This window comes from Ochotona princeps, chromosome 14 (assembly GCF_030435755.1).
Source record: "Ochotona princeps isolate mOchPri1 chromosome 14, mOchPri1.hap1, whole genome shotgun sequence".
Classification (NCBI taxonomy): Eukaryota; Metazoa; Chordata; class Mammalia; order Lagomorpha; family Ochotonidae; genus Ochotona; species Ochotona princeps.
The window spans coordinates 26,988,957-27,015,476 of NC_080845.1; the positions used below are offsets into that span (position 1 = coordinate 26,988,957).

Below are 26,520 nucleotides of genomic sequence, written 5' to 3' on the forward strand. Positions count from 1 at the left end.
TTCCTGGTATCAGCCTGACCCAGTCTTGGCTGTTGCTGCCATTTGGGGAGTGATCTAAAGAACTCTCCCTGTAACTCTGCCTTTCAAATATAATACCACCTTACAAATATAATACCACCTTACAAATAAATAAATTCTTTTTTTTTTTTTAAAGATTTATTATTATTGGAAAGCCGGATATACAGAGGAGGACAGACAGAGAGGAAGATCTTCCATCCGATGATTCACTCCCCAAGTGAGCCGCAACGGCCGGTGCTGCGCTGATCCGAAGCTGGGAACCTGGAACCTCTTCCGGGTCTCCCACATGGGTGCAGTGTCCCAAAGCTTTGGGCCATCCTCGACTGCCTTCCCAGGCCACAAGCAGGGAGCTGGATGGGAAGTGGAGCTGCCGGGATAAGAACCGGCGCCCATATGGGATCCCGGGGCTTTCAAGGCGAGGACTTTAGCCGCTAGGCCACGCCGCCGGGCCCATAAATAAATTCTTTTTAAAAGCTTTTTTTCCTCAAAAGGCAGAGTTACAATAGAGAGAGACAGACACACAGCGAAAGTCTTCCATTTGCTGGCTCACTGCTCAAATGGCTTCAGTTGGACAGTTGGACAACAGTTGAACCTGGCACGGTTGAAAACCAGGAGTCAAGAGCTTCTTCCTGATCCTCCAGGTTGGTGCAGAGGACAAAGCACTTGGGTCATCTTTACAGTTTTCCCAGGAGTATTAGCAGGGAGCTGGATCAGAAGTAAAGCACCTGGGACTCAAACTAGCACCCATATCAGTTGCTAGTAACACAGGCAGTGGCTTTACTCACTACACTACAGCACCTGCCCCTAAATATATCTTAAAAATATGTTCACAGTTATGGTAAAAATTTTCCAAGTATAGTTTAATATTTTAGCTCAAATGCCTAATAGTTTTCAGGGTCAAACCGATGAATAACAAAGAGATAGAAAGATTTGAACACAAAATTCTCAAGGATTCAAACATGTCTTTTGAAATCTGGAATGGCTTAAGATCAACTGTGAGTATATTATTTCCATTTTCTTAAAAATTTATTTATTTATTTTTAAAAGTCAGAGTTACAGAGACAAGGGAGTAGGCAAGAGGGGAGATACATACACACACACACACAAGGAATATCTGTGGGTTCACTTCCCAGACTGCAATGGCTAGCACTAGGCCATGTTGGAGCCCAGAGTCAGGAGATTCATCTAGGTCTCCTAGTTTAAGATTCATAGGGTTGAATATTATGGCATAACGGGTAAAAAAAAAAAAATGCTGCCTAGAAAACCAGTATCTAATACGGGTGCTGGTTTATGCACCAGCTGCTCTGCTTCTGATCCTGATCTCTGCTAAAGGTACAAGAAAAGCAGAAGATGGCCCAAGTGCTTGGACCCTATCATTCATGTGGGAGACCCCGATGAAGCTCTTGGGTCCTAACTTTGGCCTGGCCCAGCCTTGGTCATTGTGGTCATTTGGGGATTAAACCAGTAGAGGGATGATCTCTCTTTTGCTCTGTCTCACCTCCTGTCTCTCACCTTCCTGAATATGTGTACTTTTATTAATGAAATACTGACTTACCATATGTTTATGCACAGAAATGCAGAATAATTCCTAATATACAGTTGCTATGGCTTAGATATAAACTGACCCTCAAAGGTTCAGATACTGGAGACCTTTTCTGTATGCATACAGCTCCTTTTCAGCTTCTCTTTCACGCTGTGACACAGTGAGAGGAGTATCCTTCACACCAGGATGCCAGTGCTGTGCTACCTGAACTCTTTAGCCACCGGAATTTTAAGTCAAATAAACTTACTTTATAAGGTACCAAGTTACAGCATTTTTTGTTACAGCAACAACAGAAAATGGACTAACATTATATTAAATACTAAAAGTGTATGGAGCTGTTGAAGAAATGAGTGAATGTCATACTCATCAACATTAATGTGGCAAAAAAATGGGTTCTGTGAGATTATATAAAATTTTTCAAGAATCCTACTTAACACTGATGACACAGTTTAGACAGTATAATAAAAGAATAAAACATCTTAAATTAGTGAACTTGATTTTAGCACTAGTGTTTCAGTAACAAAGCCTTTCCATAAGCAGAATCTATATTGATGTCAAAGATTATGATAAGAATACCAGAGACTCCAAAGTGGGACAGACGTCAACTATGCTGAACACCAAACTCAAAAACTGAGATGATATTGATAGGGTGTATGATGAACTCAATTCAATTCAGCAAGCATTGACAGAGTTGTAAGTACTAGATAGTGGAAACAAAATGATCACTAAATGCCCTTCCACAGTGAGGTTTATTAGGGGGCCAGGGCTGTGGTATACCAGGTTGCAGTCTGCACTGTCAGTGTTCCATGTGGGTGCTGATTCTTTTCTTGGCTGCACCACTTCTGATTTAGCTCTCTGCTAATAAACTGGAAAAAAGCAGCTGAAGATGGACAAGTGTTTGAACCTGTGCTATCCAATCAGGAATCTCAGATGAAACTCCTGTTCCTGGTTTTGGCCTGACTTCCACTGGCCTTTGTGGGCATCTGATGAGTGAATCAGAAGAGGGAGGTTTTCTCTCTCTCTCTCTCTCTCTCTGTAACTCTGATTTTCAAACAAAAAAAAGGTATGTTTTTAAAAAATGATTCTCTCCATCAGTGGGCAATCAAACATGCAAACAAGTATCTATGTGGTAAATGACATATGTGGTTGCATTCACAAAGTACAGGATTAATAAAAAAAAAGAATGGTCAACTCTAAGTAATCGGTGGCACCTCAAAATATGCATACAGTAAAATGCTGCATTTTGATCCAAAACAACAATATGAACACAAGATATATCTTAAGCAGCAGAGAGTATGAAACAGACTTATTTGAAAAACTTTCAACACAAATCATCTGCATTTGGTTGACAACATGTCAACAGTGATAAGTCACGTTACATTCTGGGCTTGTCAGGCTTTGAGTGTATTCAGTACTAGGTATCCATTTTCAATATTATTTACACAAATGTGTGCATTTCTACTGTAAGGGAATTACATATGAGGAGTAGATGAGGAACAGATAACAGTAAAACTGGAGAAAACTTTACTTGGTTAGATGATTCTTTCAAGACGTAGGACAGAACATGTCACTACTGTTCTCAAAACTTGCTGAAGACTTATCACCTTATTCAGAGTGAAAACATATACAATTTTAAGATTTATTTATTTTTGCTTGAAAGTCAGAATTGCAGAGAAAGAGAGAGACAAGACAGAGATCTTCAATGAATACCAGTTTAATTACCTCATTAAAAATTACAACCTGTTTTCCCTACCCATCACCTCCCTAAGTCTCTTGATTCCTCCCACTTGGGCATTTTGGTGCTAATTTGGCTATCATATTTATAAAACACCATTTGGGCTTTGTAAAAGCTTAACATATAAGGGAGGTGCAAAGACTTCTCTGATTGGTCTCAGGGAAAATGTGGTGCCTGGGGGTTGAAAATACTCACACTGAGGGATAATAAGCCTCTGATTCCCTCCCCGCCACCTTTTTTTCTTTAACAGTAAAATATGAGCTGAGAAGAAAAGAAGAGGAAATTATGTGAGCAACTATGGTCCTAGGACATAAGAAGATAATTGGAAAATTAATGCTCAAGTTTTCTTTGGAATTTATGTTACATACAAAATTAATTTTTAAAAGGTTAAATGAAAATAAATGGATCTGAAATTCCTTTTTATCAGCAGTAAAAATATTTGTTGGCTCTGTGCCCAGAGTTGAAAAGAAATCAGCATGAGTCTAATGAAAAACAAGCTGTGGGTCTCAGGGAAATTCAATACATACTCTTTCTTTTCCTTTTAGTTTTTGATTGGTTTCCATGGGAATCCAGGCTTGGGGGGATCTCTGAATCTATTCATAGAAAGCAGATGCTTGTATTTTCATGTCTTGGTAAAAGCAAGGGTCATTGAAAAGATAAAGATGTCTGGAAAATGAATACACTGTAGAAAACACTATCATGTTTAAAGCAAAATCTTGCAAGCCATGAGGTTTCAAATTACAATCTTTATGGCTGTTCTACCATGTCTGAGCAGTATGACAGATAACAAACAAACAAAACAATGTATTTAAAGGAAGATGTTCAAATTCCAAGTATGCTTTGTAAGAATGAAACCCTTACGTGTATTTTTGGAAATTTGATGGAAAAAAAATTGAATTTAGAAATTACATTTGGATAGAAGAATCAAGAGTCTAAGAAAGAAAGCTTTAGGAAAATAAGTAGATTTTCTTTTGCTAAAGCAGTATCAAGAGCACTGAGCTAGGGATCACATCACAAGGTAATTCCTCACTCTGAGGATGACAAAGTGGCCTTGAAGAAATTGACCAATTTCAGTTTCCTTCAGTTTAATTACACAGAAAATGTGTAATATACATTTACTCCAACATCTGTGAAGCTATCCTGAAGTTAAATGAAGTTGTTTTTCAAAGTAGGATCATGTTAGATAAAGAAAGAAATGATTTCAACTAAGATGTTGTTTGTTGTGATGGTAAATTTTATGCATGCAAGTTGAAGCTCATGAACTAAGATCAAAGAACAGACAGGCTTTTCTTTCAGTCCTTGGAATTGCGTGAAAACAGACCAACTGAAGTTTTGACTGGACCATCAATTGGAAACTAAGATCTTAAATATCTAAAAGTTTTTCTAAACTGGAAAAATGACAGGACAGGCTTAGAATTAGTTCCTAAAAATGTGCAAGAGGACAAAAGATACTAGTTATAAACCCCAGGAGTTGAAAAAAAAATGAAGGAAAGACTCTAGAAAAGGACTTTCTCACTGCTTGGAAAAAAGCAGCCTAGGTAGGGTTGACAAGGGTTGTCCGAACATCATCTATCTCTTGAGGAGATCATTAAGATTCTACAACGTAAGTGTTTCATATGCTGAGACTTCCCCGCATCTCTTAGGAATGCAGGCATCACAAATGTCTTATGATGTCTTCTTTTACAAGCACAGGACAGCCAAAACCACATGAACTATCACTGCTTACTTATTCTTCAGATATCCACTGGTTATGTAGTTTGTGGTACAATATATAACCCAATTATCTAAAAATAGACTACTGAGTCAATGTAGTTCCAGAGAAGCCTAGTAGTATACACTGAAAATGCTTAATAAATTGCAGCAAAAGGTATGAGTAACAACACAAAACACATCCCCGCCCGGGTTGTCTCTCTCTCTTTTTCTTTTTCTTTCTTGCGTCTTCTCCTCTCCTTTATTAATTTATTTGCTATGATGAACACTTATCTTTGTAAGAAAAAAAGGTAACAGAAAGTGACAATTTTTCATACAGGGTAGTCTATTAGTCTTAAATAAGATTACGGAAGTCCAGCAACCCTATCACTTTAACAGCATCAGTGCATCTAAACCACTAAGTTGAATGATAAATGTGAAGATGTATTCATGTATGGATGCACCATCTAAGACATCAAGAAAAGTGACATTTCCTGAAACAGAATGACACGTGCTGTTTTATAGAAAGACTTCCGCTAAAGACTGAGAATATATTTAAGAATGTTATTTCCAACGTAACTCCATTTAAATTATTTTCACAGCCTTTAAAAATAGGTTTAAATGATGGGTTTAATTGAACTCTTTCCATTTTACTTTTGTCCTGCTTCTTTTTTCTCTTCTCTCCTTCTTTCCCTCTCTCCCTCATTTCACTTCTTCTTTTTCTTCTGTTTATTTATTTTGAAAGTTGAAGTCACAGAGAGAAGACAGCACTGGCTCCCCAGATGGCTGCAAAGGCCAGCACTGCTCCAGGGCAAAGCCAGGAGCCAGAAGCTTCACACATGTCTTCCACATTTATAGCTAGAATACAAACATTGGGGTGCTCTTGTGCTGCTTATCCCAGTGCATGAAGGGTGAACTGCATACAAAGTGGAGCAGCCAGGACATGATCTGGCACCCTTAAAGGATGGTGGTATGGCAGGCAGTGGCTTTACCAGCCACAATGCCAATTCCTGTATTTCTCTAAAAGCAGATTTGAATATACTTTCAAATGATTGAAGCTTATGTGCCTTTCTTTAAATGTGAACTTCTCCCTGGGATTGCTATCTTTCTCATCAATTCCAGGAGCAATTTCTATTTGGCCTTTGTTGTAAGTTAAAATGTATTTTCCCGCATCATCTTTTGACTTTGCTTATACTTGTGGCTCAAGAAATTTATTTTACAGAGAGGAAGACCAAGCATACAAAGGTTATGTCTTGCCTGAAGATAAATAATCAGTAGCAGAACAAGGACTATAATTCAGAGTTAACAATTACAAAGAAGTGAAAAATATCTCCTTTGACACATTAGCAAATCTATTCAATTAATAAATATTTGGCAGCTACTATGTGCCATAAAGGTTCTAACCTGGGTAACTGATCATTATTAACAGCACAAATTGATAAAACACAATTAGATGGAAGAACTGCAAACAGTTACACATGCACATACATTCACAGTAGCACTAATCACAATAGCCAAGGGGTAGAAATAGTCCAAACATCCATGGTTGATGAGATTAAAAAATACACATACACACAATTATGTGTATATAGATCTATAACATAAATACGGTATATATGGTATAAATACAGTAGTATACTATATATATACTATACACAATAGAAAACATTATTTATCCATACAAAAGAATGAAACATTGAAATATGATTACCTGGATGAGCAGCAAAAAACATTATGTTAAGTGAAAGAGTCAGGCATAAAAGTCATATGTGACACAACTTCCATGAAATACCTATGAGATAAATTCCTAAACATAAAAATGTATATTTGCCAGTATGGGCCATGAGAAGAAACTGATGGATAAGAGATTTCATATTAGAATGGCTGACATACTCCAGAATTAGGCACAGCGTTATATATGTGAGATGTTCCTGAATGTTTATGTTTAACAGTTAATTTTTGATCATATTAATTCAATAAACTTTCAAAAAAATCAGATGGAAGGTTGGTTATAGCATATGCTGAAGCTTTATTTTAGATATACTGAAATTGAGACTTTGGAAAGACATACAGAGATTTCTAGAAGACAGAAATATAAGGCGAAATTGGGAGAAAAGTTGGAGCTACAGACAAAGATTTACAATTAAACAGCTCAAAGTTAGAAAAGTAGAAGAGATTTAAGGGGGATGGAATATACAGATTTTTACTTCAGGCAGAACTTTTGATAGTTAAAGGAGTTAACAAGGAAAACAAATGAACTATCAGAGGAGTAGGGGAAAGATAGATTACTGTAGTATCAGTAAGTGTTGGATATACACAAGAATTGTAAGCATAAGAGGAATTGAGCCATGACTATCACTGTGTAACAGCCTCAGTGAGAATGAGATAAAAGATAAACAAAATTTCTAGTTAACAGCATGGTAATGAGTTACGGTAATAGTGTATGTACACTGAGAAGGAATATAGGAATACAGAGTTAAACAGGCCTGAAGAACATACTGTTTAGTATGTGTGTATGCACATATGGAAATAAGGAAACCAAATAGTGTTATCTCTTATAAGTCTCCATAAGAGCTTAATAATACAGAGGTATTATTTTTCCTTTGCCTTTTGTAAAATATGAACATGGAAAAAACTTATCTTGAAGTCTGAAAACTAGTATTGAATCTTTAGTTTTCATAAATGTTTGCAAATAAAAAACAGAATAATCGCAGCACACCAAAACCTGAAGCTTCTTTAATTTTTATATTTAACATGGTATAATTTTTAAATGTAGGTATAATTTATATATACCTATATAAATGTAGGTATATACCTATATACCTATATAAATGTAGGTATAATTTATATTTAACATGGTATAATTTATAAATGTAGGTATATATTTAACATGGTATAATTTTTAAATGTAATTTTCTATTCATCAAATAAATAACCTTCTGCAAGCTTTAAAATATATAACTATTGGCATTTTGTAAGATTCTTAGTGCTTTTTTATTAACAAATACATGTATCTGTAGAAGTCAAAGAAATGATGGACTCTTTAGAGCAAAACATTTCTAACAACAGGATGAGCGCAGAAAAGGTATGATCAATTGCTTTCTTGGATTAAACTGAGGGTAGTAAATGAAAAATAAATTAGGTACAGATGTTTAGTATATTGAGATTAATTTTATTTTCATGCGTACCATTTCCTCAGAAGCTTGTACTAACAGCAATTTGTTTCCAGAGAAGTAAATATGTGTCAAAACCAAGCAGCACAGTTCAATAATTTTTTCCACATGTATGTATTTTGAAACTGGATAAATGTTTCTAATAAACAAAATGTCTGGCTTTTGTATTACTAATGACTTTATCAGTAACATAAAATTCATTCAACCAAGTCATGTCAGATACTGCGCTAGATCTAGGAATATTCAAAAATAAATAAAACAAAGTTATTGCCTAGAGCACTGGGTTAGTGGGAAAGACACAAGTAAGCCATAATTACAATACAAAGAAATAAGGTTCTAACAGAGATGCAAACAAAAAATTCATACCAGGGGAGCATGAATTTTTCCCTCAAATTAACCTACGGTAAGATGACATAATAAATTTATTATACATAAAATAAGAACATATGAGAATGAATCAATAATAATAATGCCTATTTACATGTGATAGCTTTGACATTTTCTACAACATTTATGTATTGAACAATATATGGGCCCTTTTTTAAATTGTTTAATATCATCAACCATGATATTTGTAAGCAATTTAAAAGCATCTTTGTATTTTAAGGCCTACCACATTATATGACTATAATATTTGAAAGATGAATGAATGAATACATGAATGTTGATAATTATATATACATCACATTTCTGAGTTCACATACATTAGAGTAAGTGGAAAAGAGGAGACCTGAAAAGAATATTTGCTACCCAATATATCAATAAGGTTCACTAAACAAAGGGAAACCAGATTTAACAGGACTGTGACATTCCAGAAAGTATCTGGAACTGCTATGACCACCTTGAAAAACCCATGGATTTCCAACCCAGAGCCCTGGGGAGGGAGGAGCATTTCCCCTCTCGGTCTCTGCCCAGCTGCATCCCCAAGAAGCTGAGAGGAGCTTGGGCTCAGGGACAGAGAAGGAGGAAAGCATTCAATTCCAAGGGTCCCATCTTTGGAATAACATGGAATTTTACTTTCACAAGCCCCCCCCCCCCAAAAAAAGGCACTTGTGTGCAGAAGACCTATGCAATTCACTTTTTACTATCTCTCTGGGTATATATCAATGATTACATGGAAAACAATTATTTGGTGAAAATTTTTGTTTGCCAAATTACATCATTTACATCAACTGCTTCCTATTGGCCTGAATTACAATAGTTTTCTATGTATTTCTACTCTCCTCTTATAAAGCAGTTTTGAGTAGCAAATTAATTCCCTTCAAATATTCTGCTCATATAATTTTAATTTTCTAATTTTCTAAATGGCTTGCTAGTATTTTAGGACCATTTAGGAAAAACAACAACAAAAATCATGAAACCCAGTTGAGTGCATGGACAACTTAGTCCTTGGCTTAAAATGAACTACATCATGCTGGAAAAACCAGTAATTCAGGTTTTAAAACATAGATAGATCCCTGTACAAAAATCAATTTGTTACGTATTAAAAGACTTACATGTGAACGAAAATACAGGACACTCTAAAAACAATCTGCTCAGATCTTTAGTCTCCCAGCTGTTGTTTACAAATAAGTTTTTAGGTCCTGAAGCCCTATACTATACAATTTTAGGAACCTGCTAGTGACTTCAGAGAACTTTGTACTCAGGTTTTCGGAGTTCTTCTGCGCAGTTCCCTTCCTTCCATGGCATTACCCTTCAAATTCCAGCCACTAGTCTTTTCTAATTCTACCTTAGTTTCTTCAGTCTAGTAAGACTGCTGCTTCCTGTTAGAGTTGCATTCTTTTGCATTCCAATTTGGAAAACACTTTAAAACGAAAAAGCCAGGATGGATGTGGTGCTAGGAAAAAAGTGGTGGAGTTCACATCACATGCTGTCCTTTTTTGAATGACTAGTTGTGCAGACTTTGCAATGCTGATTGTCCTCAATGACTTCGAACAGTGCACGTGTTTCCTTCAGTTTCTATGGAATTCTGGGGCAGAAGAGTTCATCCAAAACAAGCACCTCATGGCCAGAATTGATGCTTGGTCTGTTGTTTGATTCCTTCTTAGCTTTTTTTTTTTTTTAAGATTTATTTATTTTTATTGGAAAAGCAGATATACAGAGAAGAGGAGAAACAGAAAGGAAGATCTTCTGTTCGAGATTCACTCCCCAGCTGACCGCAATGACTGGAGCTAAGCTGATCTGAAGCCAGGAGCCAGGAACCTCCTTCTGGTCTCCCATGTGGGTGCAGGATCCCAAGGCTTTGTTCCATCCTCGACTGCTTTCCCAGGCCACAAGCAGCAAGTTGGATGGGAAGCGGGGCTGCTGGGATTAGAACCGGCGCCCATATGGTATCCTGGTGCATTCATGGTGAAGACTTCAGCCACTATCAACTGCGCTGGGCCCCTTCTTCTTTATCTTTATCCTTTTCTACTTGAATTATTTTCTATTCTTATCCCATTACTAATTGCTTTTTTAAGGTTGATTTATTTTTATCCTTGGAGGGCAGAGGAGGAAGGAGATGAAGGAGAAAGAGAACCCTCTGGTTCATTCCCCAAATGACACAGCCTAAAGCCGTAAGCCAGTAACTCTCTGGGTCTCCCACAGCAGTGGTAGGAACCCAAGTATTCGAGCCATCATCGGCTGCCTCCCAGACTGCTCATTGGCAGAAATCTGGATCAGAGGCCAAGGGATGGACTGGATATCAGGTATTCAGATATCAGTTGTGGGCATCCCCGAAAGAGGCTCACCCTGCTGTGCCACAATACCTTCTCCTACAATTCCATTACTGGTTATTTTATGCCGTACCTCTAATGATGCTAATATCTGATGGTTTCTGTAAACAGATCTGTTTTCTGTTTCTCCCCTCAACCATAATAGATTGCTTTGTATTTGTCTGGTGATCTTTCATTGTGAGATCATATTTGGTTTATTTTAATATGGAAAAATTCTGGAAGCTTAAGGTGAATTTTTTTTCTTCTAAAGAGAATTTGTGTTTCTATAAGCTTAGAAGCAGGTATGTTACAGATCGGGGATACAACATTTCCAACTGTTCTTTAAAAATTATGTTTAGATTTGGGTCATGTGGTAACTAAAAAGGCTGATTCTCTACCTGCAAGTGCCAGCATCCCATATAGGTGCTGGTTCATATTCCAGCTACTCCACTTCCCATCCAGCTCCTTACTTATGGCCTGGGAAAGCAGTGGAGGGTAGCCTGGATCCTTCGGCCCCTGCACCCATGTGGGAGAACAAGAGGAGGCTTCTGGTTCCCAGCTTTGGATTAGCTCAGCTCTGGCTATTAAGGCCATTTGGGGAACAAAGCAGTAGATGGAAATCTCTCTGTCTCTCCTCTGTTTAAAACCTTTCTTATTTTTTTTTTTTTGTAAAAGAAATTTTGTTTAGATCATTCACCATATTATTCCCTCTTGTTCTAAAATGTTTCTGATTTTTAAAAACATGCTGCTTTGTTTGAAGCATGAAACTAAAAATAACACCAAGGCTTGACTGGGCAGAGCAGGATACCAGAGATTATTTTCCTGGTTCTAGAAGTTCTACTAGTTAGTGTTAGTGTCGTTTTAAGCCACATTACTGCTTCTGGTGGGCACTTAAAAATGTCGGTAACATAGAAAAAAAGTAATGTTTAATTATTAGTTATTTGAAAGAATATGAGATGTTAACTATGTTAACTCCTACATAATAGTCATAACTCTATTCTTTCACAGCATAAAATCACCACTGAAATCAAAACAGAAACAAAGGGCAAAAGAAAATAATATACTGTAGCTCATCAAGAGACTCAGGGTCAACATATCTACTTATATATACTTCTTCTTCCAATTATTTTGGTTGTGTTATATTTCTACAAAATTGCCATTGCATTGAGTCATCAACTTACATCCTTATCTTCTCCCACATAATCTGGTTGATATTATTAGGTCCCTTCAAACTACAAGTTTGAACTGAGTTTTACACCTAAGTGAATCACAATGAAAACAACTGAATGGATATAAAATTCTTAATATTGGGCCTACTTCTGTCTGGACTGTTCACTTTTCCTTGTTTACCTTTTCATGAGAACAAATTAATGCAGTACCATTTTCTGACTGAATAGTTTTATCAGCTGACAAGCCTAGGTCAAAGTTTTTAAATACCTAAGCAGCAGTTAAAATAGAAAATGAGGGGGGTTTTATAAAAAATATAATAATAACAAGCAAATTCAAGAGAAGCAACTCTGGAAATAACATGACATATTTAATTAATGAGAACACATGACTGGAGTATTCAGCCGTGCATCTTAATGTCAGCCCCTTGTAAGGATTCAATTAATGAAAAGGTATTTTTGTAACCCCTCAATTAATTAGCCTTATCTGGTTCAAATTTAAATGAGAAATAACTCCAATAGTTTCGTCTGAATCCAACTTATATTCATTGCTTTATTCCAAAAATATAGAGGTATAAAATGACACACACACACACACAAACTACCAGGCACTGGAAATATATTTCATAAACCAAAATTTTATTGGGGGGGGAAACAGCTTTAGGTAATTTTTAAATAATTTTGAAACTTCACATCTTATCTCTTAGATGTATTTAATTCTAAAGATCCGAGGTCTAAACTATCTCTTTAAAAACTTGAAATAGCTGATGGTGGTAATGTAGTTTGCATTTTAAAACAGTTGGTAAAATTTTATTTTCCTGCATTTCAAGAGAAATTACAATTTCTTATTGTAGAAGTGATACTTACTAAGAAAACACATTTAAACAGCATTAAACTACTAAAGTATTGTTTAGGTTTAAAGTATTAAAATCCACATTTCTCTTCCCAATATTTAAATCTAGCAAACATGGACATTTTTGTATATTTTAAATAATTGTTTTCTTATACATAAATAGATTTGTAACACAGTCATATTGTACATATAACTTTGATCTTTTTTCCTCAGCAAACCTTAAATCACAGAAAATAATGTCATTATTTGAGGAATCCAGATAAGTAAATGCAGCTACTGATGGCTATCTGTTCTTTAGTCTCTGCTGTTTAAAGACTGCCTTTAGAAAAGGAATATTAAATGTAAAAGTTTTATGTTTTGTATTTATATTCTCTTCATCATCTCTTTAGGGCATAGTATAATTAATCAACTATGAAATACCACACCAAACATAACCCATAACCCTTATTCTCACCTTTTGAGCTGCAAGGTGGAGGGCTGTTCTCTGGCTATGGTCAGTTTTGTTGACATCCGCCCCTGCCTTCAAAAGAGCATCTGCACAGTCCAGTCTGTCAGCCAACACACAATACATAAGTGGTGTTCTGCCAAATTGATCTTCTTTGTCTTTAAGAGCAGGGTTTCCTATAAATATAAGGAACAGATAATGACTATTTTAGAATTGTTATTGTTAACACAAGAAGGAACTATGCTTATTAAGCTCTGAAGTTAAAATATTTATCCCTTGAGTTCAAGCATTGAGTGCCCAAGTCTTACGGTACTAAGAAGGTAGAGAATTGGGCCTGGCGCAGAAGCCTAGTGGCTACTATTCTTGCCTTGCATGCACCAGGATCCCATACAGGCACCAGTTTGTGTTCCAGCTGCTCCACTTCCCTTCCACCTCCCTGCTTGTGGTCTGGGAAAGCAGTCAAAGACGGATTAAAGCCTTCGAACCCTTCACCCATGTGGGAGACCCAGAAGAGGCTCCTGGCTTTAGATCAGCTCAGGTCTGGCTGTTGCGGCCACTTGGGGGGTGAATCAGACGATGAAATGTTTGTTTCTCTGTCTCTCCTTCTCTCTGTAAATCTGACTTTCCAAAAAAAAAATCTTAAAAAAAGAAAGTGGAGAATTAATCCAATTATGATGTTCAGAGGTGGGGCTTTTGAGAGTAACTAGATTGGAGTGGGACTAAGGAATAAGAGTTCCATTAATATTTCATGCTGTTTTTATACAAGACCACAAAGAAGGTGCCATTGTGGCATAGTATGGAAGGTTGCCACTTTCAATGCTGTGATTTTATATGGGTGCTTCTTTATGTCACAACTGCTCCACTTCCAATCTAGCTCCGTCCTGATGGCTTTAGTACTTGGTCCCCTGCTACTTCTGCGGGTGACCTGAAAGAAGCTCCTGGCTTCACAGCCTGGCCCAGACCCACTATTTTGGCCAGCCCCAACCGGTAGGCGGAGTGAACCAGCAGATGGAACATAATTCTCTCTCTCTCTCTCTCTCTCTCTCTCTCCGTCTTTCCCTCTATCCCTGTAACTCTGACTTTCCAATAAACAAATCTTTAAAAAGAGAAAGAGAGAGGGAGCAAACAGACAGATGCACATGCTCCCTGTCTCTTGCCATGCCATGTTCTGCCAGTAAGAAAGTTGCTTTCAGATGAGGCCTCTAGATTTTGTACCTCCAGATCTGTGAGTCAAAAAATATATTTTCTTTCTTATAAATTTAGCCTTCCTGAGGTGTCTTGTTACAGTAATGAAAAGCTGAGTAATACACTAGGTAAATTATCAAGAACTGAGCTAAATAAATGCATTACTTAATTTTTAATTATGAGATGGACATTAACATTCCTCTATTATAGGAAACAGAAATTAAGACAAGTTAGAGAACCTGTTGACATCCATGGGGTAAATAGTCCTTGGAGATAGAATGCAAACTGATGATCCCAAGGGCCCTATTTTTAATTATTATGTAAGGCCAAGTAGATAGTTTGAGAAATACAGCAGGTTATGTTCCTTTGCTACTCCTTTGTTTTGTCAACAAGTCCTTATTTAGTGCTGACCACTAAATACTAAGAATCATGGTATATTTTAATGAAGGATACAAACATGAGTCATGGCTGATTTTCCACTCTAGAGAAGACGTAGTAATAGCATAGTAGCTTGATTCTGTTTAGAAATTTGTATTAATATAAAGAGTACAAATGTCAAGTATTTCAAAGATAAAATTTAAAGAAGATAACCACAGTTCCCTCTGTCCTTCCCTTAAGCCCCCCTTCCTTCCTTGTTTTGTTCTTTCATTTTTCCCTTCAATCTTTGCAATAACATAATTTTGATTTATTTTATAAATTACAGGTTTAAAGCACCACTAACCATAATGTTCAACAAGTAAAAAGCTAAAAGATCACTTTCCTGCAGGCGAGCAGACAAGGGCTAAAAAAATAATTGTGATTCTCCAAATAATTACAACTGAAAACTTGGTCCAAAATAAATTAGAATTGGACAAGAAAGGCAAACTGGTTAAGGACTTTGGAACTTGATACACAGTAAGTCTCCTGAAGGGAACTTTTGGCCTCCTGTGTATTAGACAGCCTGGGTGCCACATATCCAATAACCTGGAAACATCAAGTGCTACAAACATACAGTTCTGCAAAACGAGCCTGTTCTCTCTACTTACAAAATTACAAAGCAGGTAGTCCTGTAGACTAAGCCCATTTAACTATACCTGTTCTACTCTACGTACATAGAACAAAACAAAGTATATCTCTTCCCCTCTCCACTGTCACTGTACAGACTCTGGAGAGGAGCCCTGTCAAGGATCTTGCCTTGAATTAAGCAATGCATGATAATGAGGTGATATCTTACACTTTCTGAAATAAAGGCGAATCATGAATAAGAAAAAGTGGTAGAAAGCAGTTCTGTAAACTGTTACTTGAAATCATAGCCACTTCTGAGCAGCCACGTGCAAAACTGATCAGAACAAAATTAACAAAAGATCTGAGAACTGAATCAGGAGTGGAATACTGCCCATGTCCTAAATTGGTCTGGGTAACAATGAAGTAGGACAGAGTATAAGAGCCTGAAAGAATTCTGGACACTAACTTGACCTTTGAAGCACAGTCTGCAAAAGTGAAACAGAATATTTATTCTAAATTTGAAGATTGTCAGTTTATTAAAATAGGATATTTAAGTATGATTCAGAGTTACAACAAACTAGGCATATTGTCAAAGCTACAATCACCAATTACTACAGTTCAAGCATGAAAAAAATTTAAGCAAGAACAGCCAATAGATACCAAAACATTATAGATATCAGAATTAGCTGACAATGATTTTAAATTAGCTATCATAAAAATGCTCAAATAATAATAAACACTGGAAAATTGAAAGTTTCAGCAAAGAAAGAAAAAATACAGAGATAAGATAAGTGAAAATTTTGGAATAATAATATTTAGTAAGCAAACAACAAAATAAAACAAGCAAGATTAAAAACTGAGTAGGTCCAGCAGCAGAATGAATGAGAGAGGAAAGAAGACAGGCTGATAAAATTATTCAATCTGAACAATAGATAGAAAAGATGGAAAGAAGGGTCCTGTGAGACAATAAGAAAATATCAGTCTCAGAAAGAGAGAAAAGAGTAAAGGGATTGAAAATGAGGAAATGATGGCTGGAAATGGCCCAAATTTGGTGAAAGATATAAACCTATATATTTACGAAGTCAAACAGGATAAACCAAAAGAAATCCATGCCAAATCCATGAAATAAAATATCTGAAAACTGGAGATAAAAAAAAAATCATGAAAGCAGCAAGAGAGAAAAATGCACTATATGTAGGGAGAAATTATTTGAATAATAATTTATGTTTCATCAGAAACTAAGAGGGAAGAGACAGAACATTTTTGAAGTGTTGAAGGAAAATTTCCTGTCAATTCAGAATTTATATTTTGAGAAAAAACATTCTTTGGGATTGAAAATGTAATAACAACGTAAATTTGAGGCCAGCAAGCTTTAGATTTTTTTTTTTAAAGATTTTATTATTATTGGAAAGCCGGATATACAGAGAGGAGGAGAGACGAGAGGAAGATCTTCCATCCGATGTTTCACTCCCCAAGTGAACCGCAACGGGCCGATGTGCGCCGATCCGATGCCGGGACCTGGAACCTCTTCCAGGTCTCCCACGCGGGTACAGGGTCCCAATGCATTGGGCCGTCCTCAACTGCTTTCCCAGGCCACAAGCAGAGAGCTGGATGGGAAGTGGAGCTGCCTGGATTAGAACCGGCGCCCATATGGGATCCCGGGGCTTTCAAGATGAGGACTTTAGCCACTAGGAAATGCCGCCGGGCCCAAAGCTTTAGATTTAACAGAATAAATAAATCTCTTCAAATAGAAGGGATATGAAAATACAAATTCTGGAACACCAAGAATAAAGAAAGATACATGCATAAATAAATATATGTACATATTTACATACATACATGTATGTATGCATACATGTATATGTATATACAAACACATATACAGATTTATTGACTTATTTGAATGTCAACTACAGAAAGAGAGGAAGAACAGGGAGATCTTCCATCTGCTAATTCAGTATCCACATTGAATTACCAGGGCTGGACATAGACTGGACAAATCTGGCGTACATACTGGCAAGCACAGTAACCAGAGTTGGGAGCAGGCCTAGTGGGCATTGAACTGACCAGACTGCAGTTCCCACTGATATACAAGAGGGCTAAATGTGGTCAGCAGGGTTGGCCTGGGCTGCAGCATCCATTGGTTTACATAAGAGATGTGCTGGAGACAAAAATGACCCAGCAATTGCAACTACCAATGTGTATGCAGGCTTATGTGGGTGATGGACAGAGCTGGACCCTACACTGGCAAGCAAACACAAGACTCAAAGATTCAGGTCTGGGATCACCTCAGACAAGGTTTCTGTGGGTATCCTCCCAACTGAACTGCTGGACTCAGAACTCCAACCACGGGGAGAAATGCAAGATCTATGGTCTGATATTGGAGTGCATTTGTCAGAATTGGGCCTTCGCAGTGGCTTAGCTGGAGTAGTAGATGGCAAACCCAGATGCACATGGAGGATATGGCAGTCCATTGGAGCCTGTAGAGGACACCTGAAACCATAGCAGAGGAAGGAGGGCAGGACAAATTGCTCAGCTACCCCAGTAAGGCATTGGCAGCAAATATCTGGGCTAACAGAGACTCTAAGGTGCACTGTCAGCTAATGAACCATGGAAGGATTTACTCATCCTTGGATCAGCGAGATCGACAGCATTTCAGAACCATCAAAACCACTTAAGCAGAACCCCTGGAGCATGCTCCACATCAGGGACTCTGAGATGACATGAGGTGGCCATTCCCCATCCCTGGGTACAGAGGCAGTTGAGAGGCTGGGTGCGGATTTTCCCCTTATCATTCCTCTTTCCCTGGGTTCAGGAATAAGAAAAACAAAATTTGGAAACAATGGTGTTACTCACTTTTCCTAATTCTCGACTCTTCCCACCCCAATCAACTATGTAAACATCACCAAAAATAAAAGTTAAAAAAATACTATTGTAAGGTTCATACCCTACATATAATGGAGGTCTAGAAGGAAATACCAGCACTGAATATTTGTATTAGATTAAAAGAATGATTTCAAATAAATGATATACACTTCTACCTTTGGACAATAATAAAGAATGAATTTAACCCAAAACAAGAAGAACATAGTGGACAGAGATAAATAACATTAAAATAGAGATTAAGAGAGAGATAAAAAAAACATTAAAATCAGAAAGACAATATAGAAGACTCAGTGAAGCTAATTTGAGACAATAAAACAGATAAATCCGCACCAGACTGATCACTTAAGGCAAAACAGACACATATTTCTAACATCAGGAATGAAACAGGGGTTATCAGTACAGAGCCTGCAGACACTAAAAGCAAAATAATAAACAACATGTTTATACCCAAAAATCTATAACTTAACTGGATTTATTCCTTGGAAGACATGATCCTTCAGAGTCCACTTGAGATACAGACACTCTGAATAAGACTTGCGGTAGGTAAAATCCTAAGGTGTTACCCTGCATATACACTCCCATTACACACTCGTGATTCTCTCCTCTTGGAAACAGGCAGGGCCTATGAATATGATAAAATGTCACATCCATGACTAGGTTCTTTTGCTTGGCGGACATGAAGGGGCTGCATGTGTAATTCAAGTCCTTCCTTAATCACTTAACTTCACTTAATCAGAAAAGATATGAGCTTGGATTGTTTGCCTTAATCAGGCGAGTCTTTTAAAAATGGATTTAGAGGTCAAAGATGGCAGAAGTTGGAAAGATTTGAAGCAGCAGAGTTTCCTGGTAGTGTTGGAGAAGCAGGCTTTTACAAGCAAAGAATTCAAAATCAAGATTTAAATTTTCACTAAGAAAAACAAAATCACTTAACACAATAAAAGTCTTAAAAAAAAAAAAAAGAAAGCTACATGAAGACAAACTCTGCCAACATATACTTGTAATCGAAGCCTGAACCGGGAGATCTCAGGCCTGGCTCAGACTTTGATTCATGAGAGCCTTAGCAAAAGTCACAGCTAGGCCATGTCCAGAGAGTGTGAGATAACAAATGCTGATTATCGTAGGACAAGTTTGTGCTAATTTGCTACACAGCTATAGAAAATTAGTGTACTACCACTATTGAATCAAATTCATGGTTTATCTTGCCTACAAAATATTACTAAGAAAAATGTGTTGACAAATTTCCAGAAGCAATTTTTGTAGAAATGAACATGTGGACTTAAAGTTGTTGAGAAAGCAAGAGAAGAAGAAATGATTTTGAAAAAAGAAGAAGGAAGTTGAAAGATTCACACTGTGTTCAAGACATAACAGAAGACAACACCACAGTAACAAAGCCAGTGTGGCAATGGTAAAGGAACAGACACACAGATCCACAGATACATAACCAGTTAATTTTAACAAAGGTACAAGGGTAAACTAATAGATTGTCTTTTAAACAAACAATACTGGAAAATTTTGAAATTCATATGCAGAAACAAAAAACAAACCTCCACTCTTCAACCTAACATTTGCATCTGTTTTAGGTCTGATTGATATAAAGCACCATTGACTCACAAACAGAAACGTACTTCTCCCAGTCCTGGAGGCTGTAAGCTTGAGATCAGGGTACCAGCACGACCAGGTTCCAGTGAGGACCTGCTTCTAGGCTGCAGACTGCCAACTTTTAGTTACTACAGCCTCACGTGGTGGAAAAAGAGGGCTAGGAACATTTCTGGGACACCTTTAACAGGGCTAATTCACTAGGGTTCAATCTGTGTGGCCTAAACTTCATTTCTAAGGTCCAACCTCCTCCTATTACGGCTATAGGGACTATGATTTCAAGATAGGAAGTTGTGTATGGGGGGAATACAATTATTTAGTCCAGGATATAGCACTATATTCATATATTTAAAACTTAACTTACAGAGGTTGTAAACTTAAATGTAAGATCTGTAACTACATAAGCTTTTAGAAGCAAAAGAAGGGGGAAACTATTTGTGACCATGGATTAAACAAAGATTTCTTAGAATACCAAGTAACAATCCATAAAAAATAAATTTGACTTTACTCATATTAAATTTGAAAACCATTGTTAAGAAAATAAAAAGACATGCCACAAACTGAGAGAAAATATTTGCAAAACACATAATCTGATAAAGCCTTCTATTGGTAATAAATATAAAACTTGTAAAACTGAATAATAAAAAGACATAATAAACAATAATAAAAGAACAGATAATGAAATTAAAAGATAGGCAAAGGTTTTGAATAGACTTTTCATCAAATAAGCATATGAAAAGATGTTCAACATCATTAACACACAAGGATTTATGAATTCAACCCACAATGTGATACTACCACATATCTGTCTACAATGGCTGAAATGAAAACAAAACCAAAGGCAAATCTGAGGATGCCAAATGCTGAAGAGGATATAGAACAACTAGAACACTGAGCCACAGCTGGTATGAATGCATACTGATACAGCCATTATAGAAAATGGCCAGCTTTTTTTTAACTTAAACATGCATTTAGCACATGGCATAATAATCTCTTGCCTAGCTTACTCAGACAAATAAAAGCAGGAACGCTTGGGTTAACGTAAAAATCTGTGTGCATATATTTATGACAACAGTATTCATAACAGTTGAATCTGTCAACAAATGTACTTTAACTGCAAAATGAGAGAACTAACAATAGTGTATCAATACAATAGAATACTGTTCAACAACAAAAAGTAATGAATTCCTTATGCATTCAACATTATGGAAAAATTTCAAATACTGTATGCTGAGATATGAAAGAATTCAGTCTCAAAGAGTACATAATTCCACAATGGTTCAATTAGCTAAATCCTCACCTTTCTAGCACAAGGATCCCACACTGGTTCATATCCCAGCTGCTCCACTTTCCATCCTGCTCTCTGCTTATGGCCAGGAAAGCAGTGGAAAATGACCCGAAGACTTGGGACTCTGCACCTGTGTGAGAGACCTGGAAGAAGGCCCCAGCTCTTGGCTTCAGATCAGCTCAGCTCTGGCAGCTGCAGCCATTTGGGGAGTGAACCAGCAGACAGAAGATCTTTCTGTTTCTCCTTCTCTCTGCCTTTCCAACGAAGGAATTAAAAAAAAAATTAAATATCGTTCTTTTACATAGCAGCCTAGAAAGGGTGTAACTAAGTGGAAAAGGAATTGTCTAAAAAGTGGCACAGGAAATTGCTCAATATCTTAACTATGATGGTGATTACATGATAATATATGTTAAAATTTGAAAACAGAGAGAATCAAGATGGCGGAATAGGATAAGAACACGTTTAAACAGATGGAAAAACATTTAATCAGGATGAAGCAGAGATGACATATTCCAGGAAATAGGAAAAAACAGAACAACAGCAGAGGGGTACCTGGAGACTGACAGACACAGAAAAGCAGCAGACACAACGGTGTGGTGTTGCAGTGACTGATACTCCAGCAGCATTCAGCTAACAGCAATCTGAACTCCACCAGCAGCCGGAACTCCACCAGCAACCAGGTGGGAAGGGACTTTCACTGGGAATTTGGGAGGTGAACCCAGACATAGAACTGTCCGTCCTGCTGGTCCATTTGATTTGACCAGGAGCAGAGACAGAGCAGCAGATCACAGATGGGCAGTGCGAAAACACGGTGGATTTCACAGCCAGGTCAGCCCCCTAGAGTCGACCATTTTGCCTAAGGAAGCAAAGGCAAGGGAAAAGACTGAGCATATACTGAGCTGGAAGAGAACTCATTTCTGACTCAGTGAACTGCATCAATGTAGCATTCTACAGGTTCCACCCAAGACAGGTCTGGGTAGCCCTCAGATCTGATGGCCAGCAGATCAAGAACTCTAGTGGTGGTATGTCAGGCGCCATTTTGTACACTGTGGCAGAAGCTTTGGGACTGCAGGGGACAACAGTGAACTGTGCATGTGCTGAGTTTGCGAGAACTCACTGAGTTCAGTAGATTGCATTGGTCCTACAGGAAAATAATACGGACTGTGAAATCGTACGGGTCAAAATAGGTCTGTGTGGCACCCAGACCTAACATCTAACAGGTTCCGAAAAGATCAGCTCCACCAACAACCTAGCTATATAGGACACCTGGAGTCTCTCTAATCCTGGGACCTGCTCAAACCGGAAGTGGGAGAAAGGTTACAGAGACCATGGTGCAGCCTCAGCATGGTATCACAGGAGGTGGAGAGTGGTGAGCCAAGAGCTGGGGCTGTGGAGACCATGGTGGAAATCTGACATAAGAACCCAAACCTGGAACTCACTGCAGGGAGCGGCACAAGTGGTTGCAAGCAAAGATCTGAGTACCAACTGCAATAAGTAAAACCACATTGTAGACCTGTGGGTGACACAGCTTAGAAACCTGCCCCAAGGAAAAGACTCTGCTAACCAGAAGTATAATGACCAAGATCAAAAGAAGAGACAAAGGAACAATGAATGTTACTGAAAACTCCCCTGCAAAGGAGCAAAACCCTACGCCAACCCCAGAGTTAACTGAGGAAGACTTCGAGAAAATGGGGGACACAGAATCCATAAGACTCATTTGAAAGCTTCTGATCAACAATGGGAAGCTCATACAAGAGTTCAAAGAATTTAAGGAAGCAATAAAGCAAATCAAGGCTGACATATCAGAAATTAAGAACACAGAAGAGCAAATGAAAAGGACAGTGGAGAGTCTCCAAATAGAATGAAGCAAGCAAACAAAGAATCTCAGAATTGGCAGATATTGTCATCGTCGGAAGCAAACAAAAAGCTGGAAGCAGAGCTGGATCAGGCCAAAGAAAGTATTCAAGAATTGAAAGACACTATTAAGAGGCCAAATCTAAGAGTTATGGGAGTCCCAGAAGGTGCAGAAAGAGAAACTGGTTTTACAGATATATTTAATGAAATAACAAAGAAAAATTTCCCTAATCTGGAGAAAGAATTGGGAAACAAGTTCCAGGAGGGGCACAGAACTCCCAACAGGCCTGATCAAAGGCAATCTTCACCAAGACACATGATCATCAAGCTCTCTTCAATTGAACATAAGGAAAAGATCCTTAAATATGCACATGAAAACAATCAGCTGACATATAAAGGAATGCCAATTAAATTCACAGAAGATCTCTCACAGGAAACTCTACAGGCAAGAAGAGAATGGAGTGACATATTCCAGATTCTAAAAGAAAAAAAATTGTCAGCCTAGGATAACATATCCAGCAAAGCTTTCTTTTGTCTTTGAAAATGAAATAAAATTCTTCCACAGTGAAGAAAAGTTAAAAAAATTTGCCTCTTCCAAACCTGCCCTACAAATGATACTTCAAGATGTTCTCTTGACAGAGAAGAGGAATAGCACCAAACAAAACCAAAGGCAAATGTGAAGAATATCCCAGTATAATGACAACAGACTAAACCAATGAACAACCCATTTCTTTTTTTTTAAATCTATTTTATTGTATTGTTGTTGACAATCTTTACATAGTTAATTACAGTTAAAGGAAAAAGAAGAAAAAAAAGAAAAAAAAAGGTTCAGGGGGATAGGGAAGTGGGTAATGCTATTATGTCAATATTGTTTCCATCATGTATCTGAGGTAAAGGGGGATATTGAGGGAGAAGCCCCACCGGTTTCCCGTCCACCCCAAGTCCCGGATGTAGGGCATGCTCTGAGATATGTGCTCAAATGGTGTTAATAGTTCTCCAGTTATGAATCGCTGCCAGTTTCGCTCGATGAGGTCGTCCACTGATTGACATGGTCCATCATAAAGTCTCCGTTTGCCCCATATTTCGCTGCCAACATATAGCTGAGATGAATGATTGTCCTGTTCTGTCTTCTGTCTTTTCTTGGTTAGAGTTCTGAGTCCAGCAGTTCGATTGGGGAGATCTCCAAAGATACTTTGAGGTATTCCCAGATTAGTTTCTTGTATGTTCTAGCAAGCACAGGGCCAGGCACAGTCCATCACCCCGATCAGCTGGTGGTTGCAATTGCTGTGTTGGTTCTGTTTTCGGTCCCGAGTTGCACTGGAAACAATGGGTGTTGCAGTCCAGTCTGGTTCGGCCCTTACATCAACCAGTGGGAGCTGCAGCCTAGTCGGGGCGACCCACAATAACCCCCACCAGGCCCGCCCCCTACCCTGGTTTGCCAGAATGTGTAGCAGAAGACCAGTCTGTCCCCAATCCCATTTGGCTCTGGTACTTGTCAATGGGTATTAAAGCTTATGAACACCCCATTTCTAAAATGACAGGACCAAAGTACCACCCATACACATTAACTCTGAATGTAAATGGCTTAAGCTCAATCAAACATCATAGATTAGTAGACTGGATTAAAAAACAAAACCCATCTATCTGTTGTCTAGAAGAGACACACTTCACCAACAAAAACCAGCGGAAACTGTATCGCACGGGTTTTGATGTTTTCTGTTAGTTTCATGTCTTCAAAACACTTTCTTCTGATTAAATCATTCAATGACTCAGATCATACAATAGCATCATTTTCTTCAAGAAGGTTCTTGATTTTCATTTCTTCAGCTAAATGTTAGTCATTTAGTAGTATGTTATTTAACTTCTTGATGTTGTTAGTTTCTTTTTTCTCCCTGATGTTGATTTTGTTTTGTGGCTTTTCTTTTAAGGGGATGTATAGTAGCTGTGTAATGGAAACTGTCATATCTAGTAACATGCCATTTAACTTCATGGTATTGCAAATTTCTATTTTTCTTTCTATTGTTGATTTTGTAATATGACTTTTCATTTAAGGGGACGTACAGCAGCTGTGAAATGGAGACTAACATATCCAGATGTGAGGATACAATGTAGTATGCATTTCTACTTCCAGACAAAGATGAACTTACAATGAAACTGTTTACTATATCTTGACAATAGGATGCTGGACTCTCTGCCATTGTCCATGCCCGCAATGATGGACATATGACTGTGTATGAAGAACTATATTTTAGTAATGATATAGACGAACTAGGTGGGGCGGGAATTAGGGAGGGGATAAGAGAAATGCCAGGAGCCTATGGAACTGTATCATAAAATGATAATAATAATAATAAAATGTAAAAAAAAATTGAAAACATCCTGTGTACTAAAAACAGAGAACTTTGTCATAGAATTCTGCAACAGCCTTTTCTTAAAAAACACCACAAGATCCCACAACCCTTGCTATTCTCTTTAAATGGAAAAACTGCTACTTTCATTAGTAAATAATGAGACAATCCTATACTACACTGAAGGCAATTACACATGAAATGAGCAAGAGGGAAACCAATTGCTACTAACGCAGAGTCTAAACTTTTACTAACAGAGGAAGCAAACTGACCAAATGAAATGTTACCTTTGAGGAAATGGAAAGTGTAAATAAAGAAAGAGAATGTATCACACATTTGACTGGGATGTTCTGTACCTGATCTACATTTTTTTTTTTCTTTTTCACATAGTTTGGCCTTTGTGTTTTTTTTTTCACTTTGGGAAATACTGAGAGCCAAAAAGACTACAGTTTCTCAGACAGTTTATTCAGCTAATTCACAAGGGCTTGCCATAACTATCAAATCTAGAAGATTCCAAAGACTCTTTTATTCATTTAAGCACAATTTTTAAACAGCATTAAGAAGTAGCACAGATAGAGCATGTTCTTTTTTATTAGTTCAAGGATGTTTGGAGTTTAGATACTTATAAATAAGATACTGCAATAAAGCTAGTCTCTGGTTGTCTGTGATGATTCAAGTGCACTCTCTACTTACGTTTTCTTTGTTAATGTTAAGATAACAGTAGCTGATATTAGCCCAAGCTGCAGCTATCATATCATAATTTTTCTCTTCCTTGGAAGAGCTTTAGTAAAAGAGAAGATGTAGAAGTATAGTCACAATAGGAAGTGCTGAGGAACACAGGCAGCCTTCCCTCCTGGAATAATCCTAATCGATGGGCTCCTCAGGGCCTAAGAGCAAGGTCAGCACTTGAGGTTAACAGTAACTCTCCCATCCAGCACAGAAATTTCCAAGCATGTGGTAAGATGCTGGGAAGCTTCAAGCCTTCTCCTCAATCTAACACATTTTGCTTTTACGTAACTGGTATCTATATGGTCCAAAAAAAGATTTCTTAAGTTACACAGTCA

At 37.6% G+C, this 26,520-nt stretch overlaps 1 protein-coding gene across 3 annotated transcripts in view; it reads right to left on the reverse strand.

Annotated features, from left to right (window-relative positions):
- Positions 1 to 26,520, reverse strand: part of INVS (inversin) — a 153,863-nt gene that overhangs the window by 110,458 nt on the left and 16,885 nt on the right. For all 3 annotated transcript variants that reach the window (XM_058672760.1, XM_058672762.1, XM_058672763.1), the window contains exon 3: positions 13,325 to 13,491. In XM_058672760.1, coding sequence (XP_058528743.1) covers positions 13,325 to 13,491 — 167 coding nt within the window. The remainder of the gene's footprint in view (positions 1 to 13,324; positions 13,492 to 26,520) is intronic.